Consider the following 13,550-nt stretch of genomic DNA (forward strand, 5'->3'; position numbering starts at 1 on the left):
CATTTCTTTTTTTCTGTTTTCAGGTAAAAAGAGAACATAAACCATCAAACAGCTGATTTCTTGGATTCCTTTGAAGATCTTTTTGAAAAGATTATGTACACTTTGTCACAAAACACGATTGGTTTCTCTGCACAACCTTCTTACCCTCTCCTGACAATCCCTTTTGAAAATGAGCTTTTTTAATTGACGACAAGAGAAAGTAAAGAAAAAAAAACAAATGATTATAACCGATATTAAATTCCTCTGCATTCCTCTCATTTTGTACAGCAGGATCCCTAACATTTCAAGCTTGTATCCAAAAACAGAAATTAGGCACAGCATCTTTGCTAACACTTTACTTCTAACCTGGTTAACACATTCATAATGCCTAGGAGCTTCAAAGCAGCTGCATAGCATTTTCATGAATACTGGATCATGCCTCATGTCAGCGTTCATGCAGTGTTCATGCTTTTATGTCATCTGTAACATAACAGAGGAATAATGTGTCTGTTTATTAGGCAATAAATTGCTAAATAAAATTCCTCTACAATTTCTGGTTTAGACGTTGTGGACACATAATTAGACAGTGTATGGTAATAATTCTATTCACCGCCCCTCTGAAGATCGTATTAAGGCATTATGAATGTGTTACTAACCATATCTAAAATAAAGTGGCAAAGCCTTCCCTACATTATGTCCCAATATAGTACTCAAGTCCGTTGTGTAACATTGTCAAAACCTACCGAAAAAAAAAAAAAACCCTTTCTGAATCTATTCATATACAACATGAAAACAGATGAAAACAAAATATAAACAGAATTAAAATCCCCCAAAAATTGAGAATGATGCAAGTACGGAGCACCCTGTCATAACGTCATGAAACCGATGTCTTGACTCTTCGTCGTCTTTTTTTTTTTTTTTTTTTTTTTCTTGTGTGTGGCTGCACAAGGGTCAAAAAGGCATAGAAAGCAAAGGAGTCTGGCCCGAGATTTTTCAAAGGATCAGACTATCCTCTTTCTCCTTGAACGATTAACCAGTTTATGAGAGCCAGAACACAGTCAGCATGGACAGCAAAAGAGCTGCCAGACTGTACGTCACACATCGGCAACCGAGGGTAGCTGAGGTCACGGACACACCACAAAAAACACAAATATATATGCACAAAAAGATTTTTTTTTAAAGTGATATTCATAGCAAAAAAGTGTGACAAGGACAAAAAAACCAACAAAAATAAAAGCACAAACAAGAGAAAGAAATTTGTGTGTATGGCAATGTCATGGTCCATAGGTTGCCCAAGGAGATCACACATGGAGACAGGAAGAGGACACGGAGAGAAGGGAAGTGGGAGAGAAATAGGGAAAAGGAGAGGGAGAGAGAGAGAGAGAGATAGAAAAATAGGTCAGAAATACAGAAACATAAGTCTGAAAAGGTTATTAGAGACTGAATTGAGGAATAAAAAAAAAAAAAAGGAAATCTAAGTTTAAGAGGATCAACGCAAAAAAGAAGTCATAGCATGTTAGTAGCACGGCAAAAATGGCGTGGTTCATGGCAAGCATGGGCGGGGAGGTCACACAGATGGAGGGTGTCGGGGGGGTTTGGGGGAGGGGGGTGGTAGGGGGGGGGGGGGGATGACGACAGAGTCCAAGACATTTAAAGACACACGACAGGCCAGCCTCCCTGGTCTAACGTACAAGAACAAGGAGTGTTTTTCTCAATCGGCCGTGGGTTCTGACCAGAGACGACCAGGCCTGGATGTGAGAGCAACACATCCACGAGAGAGTCGTTCTGTTTTTTCCCCCCGTTTCGCCACGGCAGGGAGAGGCGCCCATGCAATAAAAACCACACATCCAAAATAAACAAGAAGCTGGTTACGAAAGGTCAAGTCAATGGCATGGATGAATGGGTGATCTCATGTATCAAAACATCAAAACTGCAAAAGTTAATAGCTGTTTTTGTAGTTTTTACTCCGATGTCAACCTTAGCTGGGGAGATTTGGATGGATCAGTTCTCAACACCTGCGACCTCTGTGTCCCGAATAGCAATTTGCGAATAATGTGTTTATTTTGACCGACTCCTGAATTATGGTGATTTGCCTCCATAATGGAGTTGTTTTATCTCTCCGCAGCCGGGGCAGCATGATGCCTTCTGTGAGTCTGTGGCATGCAAATGCCGCCACGCCGCACCCGCAGAGAACTAGAATTGCACGAGCCAAATTATTCCAATGTTTTGCTCTTTGTCATCCGACAGATTCAAAGGAGCCAACTCCCAAAGACGAAGCGAACTTTGCGTTGCTGTGTTCACAGCAGTTGAGTTTTCCCCGAATTCCTCCACTCCAAAACGCATACAAATCGCTTATGATTGAGCATTTGTTTTTTTTTTTGAGGGCTTTTACAGGACTGTGGTTTTTGAAGAATGCGTTTTCCAAAATTTAAAAGAAAACAAAATGAAACGAATGACTGAAAACCAACCTTGTATCACCCCTGCGTTCACAAATTGCGTCGCAGTGCCAATTTAGCGCACGGAGCCAGTCTGCAGTTACAAAAGAGCAGCTGTTTTTAGCCGACTTTTACCAAGAACAGCTGTGAAACCTACTGAAATTCAGTGCAGATGTTGTGACTAAAAATAAACCTCTCAGCAATTTTCCACATGCCTTGAAGTTAAGAAACAGCATTGCCGTGGGCGCTGCAACTTGGAAGCGAAGCTAAGAAATCCCAAAACAAAAAATGAAAATAATTAAGTGAATTAAAGGGGGGACTGGGATGGAGTCCATGTGAACTTGCTCTGGTGGTATTATGAGTGATCCAAACCTCCCACTGCTATATGGCTGCTACCCAGCAAGCGCATGAAGAAGAAAATAACCGGTTTTCTTTATGTGCCATGCACTGGCAGTTGCCTTTTTAGGGTCTCCAGTAAAGTATTGACAAAATTAATCCGGTTGGAAGTGGCACCATGCAAGGGCTGTAGGGCTGCCTCCCCACCAAACTAGGCCACATATTCAGGTCAGTAATGTCAGTCATGAACCCTGAACCGAGACCCACTAAACCTGGCAGTGGAAGACAGAGAGAGAGAGAGAGAGCGCGAGAGAGAGAGAGAGAGGCTGAGAAGAAGAAGAAAAATGAGAGGATGGAAAAAAAGAAGAGGGAGGGGGAGATGGAGTCAGACATATCAAGTAAGGGAGAGGGTGAAAAGGAGGAAAAGAAGAAAAACAGGGACGGGATATATGAAGATAGATTTTTTTATTTTTTTTTATTTATCCTTTATTTTATCAAGCAGTCTCATTAGCTGGGTTATCTAATGAAAGTTTTTTCCCCCTTTTTTTTAGGTAACACTTTGCAATAAGGGTACATTAATTAAGGGTTATTTAATGCTTAATAAGCATTAAATAACCCTTAATTAACAGTTAACTAATGTGTAATTTACTAATGGTGTTCATGTTAACTAAGATATTAATTTATACATTTAATAGTTTATAAAGATGACTATTAAATAATGTATAAATTAATACCTTAGTTAACATGAACACCATTAGTAAATGATTACCAGTCACATTAAGGGTTAGTTAATGCTTAATAAGCATTAACTAACCCTTAATTAACAGTTAAGTAATGTGTGTCTTAATTAATGTACCCTTATTGTAAAGTGTTACCTTTATTTTTTATTATGAGGTATCAAATTCGATAAGCTGAATGGAAACGGCAATATTAAATAAAATGTCTCCATTCTTGCAAAAAAAGTTTTTATGCTTGCTTGACATTATATATTATTATATAATATTATATAATATTCGCTTGACAGTCGGACGGAAACATAGCTAGCTCGATCGTCTCTTTTTCAAGGAGGAGAGGGGAGGCGAGAGAGTCCTTGAGACTGGAGGGGGGAAGGATAACAGAGAACAAGAGAAAGAATGAGGGTTTTTTTTTTTTACCATGGGAGAGGGAAGCGATAGTGAGATAGAGGAGGAGAAAGAGATATAAAGTGTTTGTGTTGCTCAGGTGTAGTGCAATGGGGAGGCAGCCCGAGTTAAAAATGCGAACCTTCCACGCCACACAGCAACAGAGCAAGGGCTGACCGTGACCACTGGGGGTAGAGGGGGGGGAACTTGGGATGAACCGGACAAAATGTTCTGGGCCTGACGGATATCATCTGCTCTGACTTCACTGCTCACTGAACCTGAGCAGCAACGCCGGCCTCATATGAGGCTATGAAGGCCGGGAGAGCAGTGCAGCATGATGCTCAGCTATATCTGCAGCAGCGGAGCATCACAGAGAGGGAAATAACACTCTGCCGCTAGATAGTGAGTAATCCTGCTCTGCTCTTTGTACGTATGATTCAACAGTTATTGCTGATTTCTTGCGGGCCTGGTCTCTGAAATTTTGTGAACTGAGCACAACTGGCCCGAGTCTTCAAATGCAAATAATGTGCTCTGCGCAGGAAAAAGGAGAGAAATATGTTTCCACCACCAGGAAAGGATTATATGGAGGAGACAAGAGTAGAAAAAGCTAGTACTTTGACAATCTCGGAACCCATCGTCTAGACTCTGGGGGCGACAACCAATATTTCGGGGTTTCCGGTGTAGCTAGCGGACATCCGGGCCAAGACTTCTTCTTCCGTGTGCCGGTCATTGTTTACAGTCCGATTAGTGACTTGAGACGCGAGAATGGAGTCGGAGTCGAGAGACGACGTCTCATATGCAGATATCTGTTTATAGAGATTAGCCGAAATGTCGTCCGGACCTAAAACACCTACAAAAAGTATCGATGTTTGTGTATTGTGTGGAGAAACGTTCGACTCTCGCGTCTCAAGTCGCTAATCAGACTGTAAACAATGACCGGCGCACGGAAGAGGAAGTCTTGGCCCGGATGTCCGCTGGCTACACCGGAAAACCCTAAAATATAAGAGTCTAATCGTCGTCAGACCGATAGACGATGGGTTCCAAGATTGGTACTTTGATGGTGGAACCGTAAGGGTGTGGACCCGGATTCAATTCCAAACTGATGAAGAAGAAGTTTTCTGCTGTGAGTCATGTCTTCATTTTCAGTTTTTTCGTATTTAACCATGACTAAAACCTTACCCTAACCTTAACCAAATGGTTTTAGTTGCCTAACCTTAACCCTAACCTTAACAAAAGGTTGTTTTCCTTGTCCAAACATAACCGTCAGCAAACCTTTTCTTGTATTGTTACATAATACTTTCGTGGTGGAGGAACATAATCTTCACATTATTCATGTCCACGGCTTGTAATCTGCGTTTCAGAGTTCGTGCTCATTTCACGACTTTTCATGAAACTGTGTCGTCTCTTGTCGCCCCCAAAACTATACGCCACAATATAATGAGCCGCGTTTTTTTTAGGATCAAGGCTTTCAGCGGATAGCATATTCCCTGATTGTATCATCCCTCTCCACTCAAGTATGAATTTGACTAATAAGGAAGGTAAAAGTCAATACACGTCCTCCGTAATGAGCTAAGGACAGATAAGGACGCTTCATTTCAGACTATCTCTCCAAACGGCTACATCTAAAGCCCCCACCCCTAAGGCTTGAATAAGCGTCTGGTGGTGTTCGGGGATCCAAATAGAGGAGCTTTCGGGGTCACGGTGGCAGCGTCTCTGCACTGTGGTTGGTGTGTGTGGATGCTGGGGGGGAGGGGGGGAGGGGTGGGTGCGATGGGGGATTTTTACCTGGGACGGTAGTGGGCTCTGTGGGTGTTCTGAAGGCGAGCACGCCGGGCTTGGACTTGCCCTGCTGGTTCTCCGCCACCACGTAGATCTCGTACTCCGTGTTCCAGTCCAGGCCGCTCAGCACCACGTACTCGCTGCTGTGGGGGAGGCGGATCTCCGGTTTCCAGTCGGAAACGTGCTTCTGAAAGCGGACGGTGAGGGGAGAGAAACGTAAAAAAAACTGGGCCGCCAACGTAGGACATTCGGTCGTTCTAGAGGGGCACGGGGAACGGCTTTCTTCATGTCACATAGTGTCTTTTCCCATGCTCTCATGTTCCTCTAGTTGTTATATTTTACATATACACTGCCAGTCAAAAGTTTGTTGAGACCACATTTTTCTGAATTCTTACTATTTTCCATATTTTAGAATAACAGTAAAGACATCTAAACTATGAAACGACACAAATGGAGTTATGCAGTGACCGAAAAATCAAAACTATCTTATATTTTAGATTCTTTAAAGTAGCCGCCCTTTGCCTTGACGGAAAGGCAAAGGCTTTGGAAAGAAATTCATACATAGGCATCAACTTCACTATTTATATTTGTCTAAGAAACAAATTTGAGGCATTTAAGCAGAAGCCTTTAGATCAAAATGGCTTTAAGAGAATGAAAAACATAGTACATTCAATCAGGTGTGTCCATACTTTTGACGGGCAGTGTATACCAATAAAGTTTCATCTAATCTTTCAGAGCAGAGCAGAAACAGCAAAGCGGCACCAGGTTACCTCCTTGCCCGGTATACTCACAGCCTTGTATCTGACCAGGTAATGTTTAATGGGCGAGCCCCCATCGTCCTGCTTGATCCAGTTCACCTTGAGGGAGTTGCCCCTGGTGTGCATCTTGGCCTCTAGCTTGGGGGCACTGGGTTCCCCTACACAGGAAAAACAACAGGGAATAATCATTAGTTCACACAAAAATGGCTGATGGGTCAACATCGCCCTTCTTGTAGCCTCTGAACACAAATAAGCTACTGTACTTCCTAACCTTCCTTCAAAATAAGGTGAGGGTATGTATATGTGTGTCTGTGTCTAGCAGGTAAACTAAGCTAAATACCAGATGGTATTGATTGCCAATTGACCGGGTTGGCAGAGGACACTTTGGCATGACAGGATTAGGGTTTTTGTCCATTGTTGTCTTTAAGGAGTTTTTGTGAAATTCTCCCATTGGTCACCATAGCCCTTAAGTGATGAGAACATAGTCACCAAAATCATCCATGTGTCCATGGTAGATTGTTGGCCACATGCTAACACTTTAGCATACACCGTGTTGAGTGATACCACGCCACTACCATTATCTCAGATGTGAGGAAATGAGGACTTGTAGCAGCGCTAAAGAATATTTCTATATGATATCTGGCTAAGTCTGGCGGTTTGGTGTAGGAGAAAATTTTACTTAACAGTGAAATTTAACGTGAGTGACCAATGCTCAAATATATCTAATTTCATTCATCACTTGCCTTTCAGCAGGATAAAAAAAAATGTCCTAAAAGAGTGGTGGATGATGGGAGACCTTATACAGCTAAAAATAATTGTGCAGCAGATGAATACTTGGTTGCTCACCTAGTTCCAAAAAGAATTCATGACTACATCAACTATACTGAGTTATATTTCATTTTTAAAATGTATGAATCTATGGGCTATATAATAAAAATTTCTATCAACATTTTATGACTTAGAGGTCAGCCTTGTTACTTTGGATAATGCTAATGGCTTACTATCACTCAACATAGTGTATGCTAATGTGTTAGCATGGAGCCTGCTACCACTCAACATAGTGTACGCTAAAGTGTTAGCATGGAGCCTACTATCACTCAACACAGTGTACGCTAAAGTGTTAGCATGGAGCCTACTATCACTCAACACAGTGTACGCTAAAGTGTTAGCATGGAGCCTACTATCACTCAACATAGTGTACGCTAAAGTGTTAGCATGGAGCCTACTATCACTCAACACAGTGTACGCTAAAGTGTTAGCATGGATCCTACTATCACTCTAACCTTTTTTTATATACTACTTATACTTACTTATACATACACTTGTATATTATTTTTTATATACTACCTCATAAAGAGACCTGTTCCCTCATTTCTACTTTACATTTTTTTATACTACTTCTTCTATAATTTTGTGTTGTTTTATGCTTAGTGTTACCCATGGGAGCCTACTATCACTCAACATAGTGTATGCTGTTAGCATGGAGCACCAGAGCCAACAATCTACTGGTGACACATGGATGATTTTGGTGTCTATGCTAAATTGACCAACCGTTACAATCTCCCAAAAACTCACTGTATTCCTTTAAGGACAGTGTGAAAGGACAGAGAGCAGTCTGGCTGCCCGGTGTTATTCTCCTTGAGGTTCCTCATTATCTAGTCTGTCCTCCAGAGTAATGAACGCTGGGTTGCTGGATAATGAGCCTGCACGCCTTGATTGGACATGTTACTCTATTACTTTTAATAATATTAACATAGTCTGGTGGGAAGGAAGGTCAATGTGCTGTGTGTGTCTCTCTGTGTGTGTGTGTGTGCGTAATGATGTTGACCCTTAAATACACCGTCATGCCATCTCAGGCACAGAGGGTTGTAAGGGAGGAGACCAATCACCAAAACTCATCAATCATGTAAATATTGGTTACGCACAGTTAGTGCTGATTATGTTATTAAAACGACCAAATCAGGATGTTACAGCCCTTGTCTCTCACTCGCAATCTCATATTACCAGCCCAAAAGCAGGTGGCAGGTTTTAAACTGAGTGTTTTGTTTGACTTCCAGGCTGAGAATCCATTTGAAAATACATCCAGTAGTTCTTAGTTGTATTTTTCAGTAACATCCGACTCGTTGATTGTTTGGTGATTGTCTACAGGATTCTGCAAAAAATAAGCTTGGACTTTGACCTTTTCAGCTTTGCATCAAATTTTTAAAACTTTTTTTTTTTTTTTATTTGGATCAGGCAATTGTGCATTCATGCATAATCAACATGTTCCAATTAATCATTTCTAGTTTCACTGTATTCTGCACTCTACACAACGGCTTGCTTGGTTAAATACTCAGTTCTGATCGGCTGAGCGTTGTAAAAGGCTCCAAGGTGAAGTAGCATCATCAAGTATAATCAAGTATAATCAACTATTTTAATGCACTGGCCAATAATTCCACTATGGCTATTCCTCTGGTTGTGTCCTACCAGTGTTTTAATTCCCTTACAATTTCACTTGGTGGCGACAAAGCATCACATTTTAAGTAATATAGGCTACAAGCTGGTGTGTTCTGTCAAGTAGCTATGTTACTTTCCACTCCCATCAGATGGATAGCTTTACATTCTGGTCTGTTCAGAGTCCAGAGGCATGCCATTTATGCCTATTCATGCCTATTTCTTGCTATGACCTAACATGACAATACAATTTGAGAGACTCAAACATGGCAACTTTTTGGATACAATAAAAAAAATTAAGCTACCCAGCCACTTATGCCACTAGTGCATTCTGATCAATTGAAAAACAAATAGTATTTTAAATTACGAAATGTATTAATCACCTGAATTAATCAGCTTATTAAAATGCCCCAGAACGGGTTTTAACTAACACAAGGAAGACAGACCAATTCTAAAATCTCTACACTGGCCTCTGATCATTTTTATGTTCTCTTCTTGTTTTTTAAATCTCTTAACTGTCTGGCACAAACTTATTTATCCGCTAACTCAGATCGCCTGGCTGCTTTTAACCTTCCATACTTAAATGTCCCCTATTACAGGAATTCAACATTTTCTCTATTTATAAACAAATATCATCAAAGATGTTCAATGAAGACATTGTTCAAATTTGATTTTGTTTGAGTAGTTAAAATTTTTAGTTATTGCATTTTCAAAAATCCATCCTGAAGGCCAGTTTGCAGCATTTGAAGTGGAAAGCCGCCACTCAGCAGGTTTACCTCATTTGAATGAGAGGAGCCGGTCAAGGTCAAAGTATTGTGAGAACTTTTAATTAATTTCTTTCAATTTATTCAGTTTAACTAATTCAATTAAACTTTTAACTAAACATCATGAAAAATATTACTTCTATCCTGAGCCATAGCAGTTTTTGCAGTAATTTTACAGTCTTTACATGTTCCCAGCCCCTTCAGTTGTTTTGGAGAAGGCTGCACTAGCTAACTCGCTGTGTGTTATGTGGACATACTGTAGAAACTGGTGTTTTGACTGATATGAGGGTGAATAATGATACAATTTTCATTATTGGGTGAGCTATTCCTTCAACAAATCGGTTTCCAGCCATAGGCATCATAACTGACAGTAAGGCTTGGTAGCATAATGTTGTTTTTTTTGTATGAACGGATATTTTGCCCCTTATTTTCTTTTCTCCTTGATATTTTCCCCCTCATATTATCTCTTTGGCATGTTATCTAACTTTACTTCACTATGAGACCAGAAAACAACTCTGTTCCTCAGTCAATACTGAGCTTTGTTCTTTTTACTGGAGTAATGATGCAATGTTCACCATGAGTGTATTCATTATAGAAAGTGTCACAGCAATAAAGGATAACACTTTATTTTCCAGGTCAGCTACTTCTTAATAATTTCATAGAAAGGAGAAAGATATGTAACTGGAACTGTAAATCTGTATGTTTAAGTCTGTCTTCCTGTAAGGTTATAAATCACAGATAAAGAAATAATTCCACAACTACGGTAACACTTTACATTAAGTGTTCATTAACTAATGTTAACTAATGCATTTACTAACATGAATTAAACATGAATAACAACATTAACAAACATTAGTTAATGATAAATGTGCATGAACAACTGAATTAATGTTGTCATAGATGTTTGTTAATGTTAACTAATGTGTTTACTAACATGAATTAAGCATGAACAGTGACATTAACAAAGATGAGTTCATATTAAATGCACAATAGGCTGCATTAAGTAATGTTGTTATACATGTTTGTTAATGCTAATGTATTGTCTAAATTGAAACTCTATCTTCATGTATTACTTAAACATATCCTGGAATTAACTAAAGTGAGTAAGTATACCTGTTGTAAAGTGTAAACTCTCCATGTATTACTTAAACATATCCTGGCAGAGTAGTTAATGTTAATATTCATGTTTAATTCATGTTAGTAAATGCATTCATAAATGGACACGTAATGTAAAATGTTACCAAAAATACTAATTTCCTTATAAGTGAATAATTTCTTGGGTTACCAAATTGGCCTTTGCCCCTATATTTCCAATAAATAATTTATAGCTTTTCAGTTTTTTCCAGGAAACTCTTAGAAGAAGTATAGAAATTAAGTTGGTAACACTTTACAGTAAGGGTCTACAGGGTCACTAAGTTAAGGGTTAGTTAATGTTTAATAAGGGTTAGTTAATGCTTACTAAGCATTAACCCTTAATTAACAGTTAACTAATGTGTAATTTACTAATGGTGTTCATGTTAACTAAGGTATTAATTTATACATTAATAGATTATAAAGATGACTATTAAATAATGTTAACTTAGTGACCCTTATTGTAAAGTGTTACCATTACGCTTATCAGTTATATTGTAAAGTGTCACCATTAAGCTTATCAATTCTATATAACAACTATACAACATTTTCCCTATTATTAGCACATAATGTCATGGTTCTTTCCAGGAAACCTCCGCAGAAATGATCTGTTACATATCCACTCCTTTCTAGGAAATTATTAGGAAATAGCAGGACCTGGAAAGTAAAGTGTTACTGCTGCATGTTTTTGTTGGCAAGCCGTTGTGTTAGCAAAAAAACAAAACAATGGCATGCATTTCAAATGGACACAGATAAAGATGTAAAATTCCCAGTCCAGTGTTCATTTTTCCACCCTTGATATTTAACACTTCAAACATCAGCTGCAGTGAATCAAACGAGTATGCATGAAGGCACTTGTGCTTGATCTTAGGTAATTATCTGAGAGCGACCGCCTGAAAAAAGCATTCCACTAGACTGTCTTGGAGTAAGCATGGCAGATGCTGGAAGTGAATCAGACACTGTTAGTTAGGAAGAATTGCAGTAAAATGGCGGCATGTAGACAAAGAGTTATATGCGACATAGTTGTCCATGACCATCATTCTCGGATAGGTTAAGTTTTCCTGAGGCTAAAATGGAGAAAGAGTTGTTAGGCTTGATCATGAGTTATTAAAAAAAAAGACAAAAAAAAACCATGCAGTATCATACAAAAAAACTCTGTTATTCAGTGTGTAATGATTCTGTAATTTTGGACCTCGATTGTCTGGGTTCATCTGATGCAACAATACCTGCTGAAAAAAAAAAAAATCTATTTAATCTATTTACCTAATTATACCAGGTAAATGTCAGTAAAACTAGTATCATCTTTTAAATACTAGTACTGAGTATTGTCACATCAGATGAATTAACAATGCATTTTTTTTATTCTCCAAGGCTACATGTGAATAACACAAGAGGCACTAAGGAGACAAGACGCTAACAGACACCAACACATGCAGACAGACCGCACCTTTTCATCGGGAGAGACAGTAAAACAAAGTGGAAGAAGGATGTGACAAGAACGCGAACTTGCTTGCATGCATGCAGTAAGAGACGCATGCTGTTAGTCCCATTCAGTAAAGCACTCGGAGGTATAGTAGATTATTTGGGGGGGAGGGGGGGATGGGGGAGAAATCAAAAGAATTAGCTTCCATGGGTGGGTAAGAGGTATACATTCAGATGTGCGTGCGATGCAGTTTGCAAACAGTGGCACTTTGAGGCTGCTAGCGTGATGTTTAAATGTGATAAAAAATAATAATGACATAATATTGAAATATATGCACTTTTCGTATACCAGGGTATCTGCAGGTTTCGGAAAGATTTGAGACTTTTTAAGATTTTTTGATGCTACCTGGAATTGAATTTAAAGGTCCCACATTCTACACTTTCCAGTTTTATTTTACGTCTTGAGGTCCATTCAAAGCTGTGTGTGTGGTGTCATGTGCCAAAAACACTCTCAATCCATTTTTACACGTTCATTTTCCAGCATCTCTTCTGAGCCTTACCAAGAACAGGCCGTTTCTGTCGCCGTGCCTTTAAGGCTCATTAATATTAACGACCCCTCTGTTCTGATTGGCTAACCGTTTCAAGAGTGAAACGTGAGACACCTGCGGCGACAGGCAGCTACAGGTAGGGAGTTACGGAACTCCAAACGGCTCGTTTAGAGGCTCGGTTTTCTAATACAAATTTTCTAATACAAATACAAATACAAATATGGATTTTGTGGATTTAGTTGGCGATCGTGCGTTTTGATACTTTCACAATGTTTAGATAGCACATCCAACTCATTTATAATCAAAGAGGCAAGAGAAATCCCGTTTTCCATGATATGGGACCTTTAAGACCATTTTGAAAACTAGGTGATTTCTGATTGAACATATCAAGTGAAAGTTGTGAAACTAGAAATGAGCAGATTAAGGGGCACGGAGTCCAACTGTGTTTAGTAAAAGCATATTGTATTAACCCTGTTCTGTATTAATCTAAGCGTGGGCATGCAGTGCAATGAAACCTGTAACTCTAAAGAACTGGTCCCCATTGACTTCAGTTGTTTTGGAGAAGGCTGCTACCAAGTTGTGCTGGCAACCTCCCTGTGTGTTATATGGACTAACAAATTTCACCTGTGTTTCATTTGGCATGAGGATGAGGAGATGATGACAGAATTTTCATTTTTGGGTGAACTATTCCTTTAAGCCCTTAGAATTCGATAATGTAAGATTTTTTCAGACTTTTTAAGAAACCTGTGGATACCCTGTATAAGCATGAAGTGCTAATGGTGCCTCCTGTCCAAAAGTGGCTACAAGTAAGAAAAAGTGAGGGGGCAGATTTAGAGGTCAACCA

The 13,550-nt window shown here is 39.4% G+C and overlaps 1 protein-coding gene across 1 annotated transcript in view; it reads right to left on the reverse strand.

The window, feature by feature from the left end:
- Positions 1-918: 918 nt before the first annotated feature.
- LOC139644795 (neural cell adhesion molecule 1-like) overlaps positions 919-13,550 on the reverse strand; it is a 64,950-nt gene continuing 52,318 nt past the window's right edge. The window contains exons 11-13 of the mRNA XM_071520283.1: positions 6,442-6,566; positions 5,657-5,834; positions 919-1,097 (exon numbers count right to left, since the gene is read on the reverse strand). Of these exons, the coding sequence (XP_071376384.1) occupies positions 1,018-1,097; positions 5,657-5,834; positions 6,442-6,566 (383 nt within the window). The 3' untranslated portion in view covers positions 919-1,017. The remainder of the gene's footprint in view (positions 1,098-5,656; positions 5,835-6,441; positions 6,567-13,550) is intronic.

The sequence above is a fragment of the Centroberyx affinis genome, unplaced genomic scaffold (assembly GCF_046629955.1).
Source record: "Centroberyx affinis isolate AG114_WGS23_722 - 3 ecotype Tasmania unplaced genomic scaffold, CSIRO-AGI_Caff_v1 ptg000787l_1, whole genome shotgun sequence".
Classification (NCBI taxonomy): domain Eukaryota; kingdom Metazoa; phylum Chordata; class Actinopteri; order Beryciformes; family Berycidae; genus Centroberyx; species Centroberyx affinis.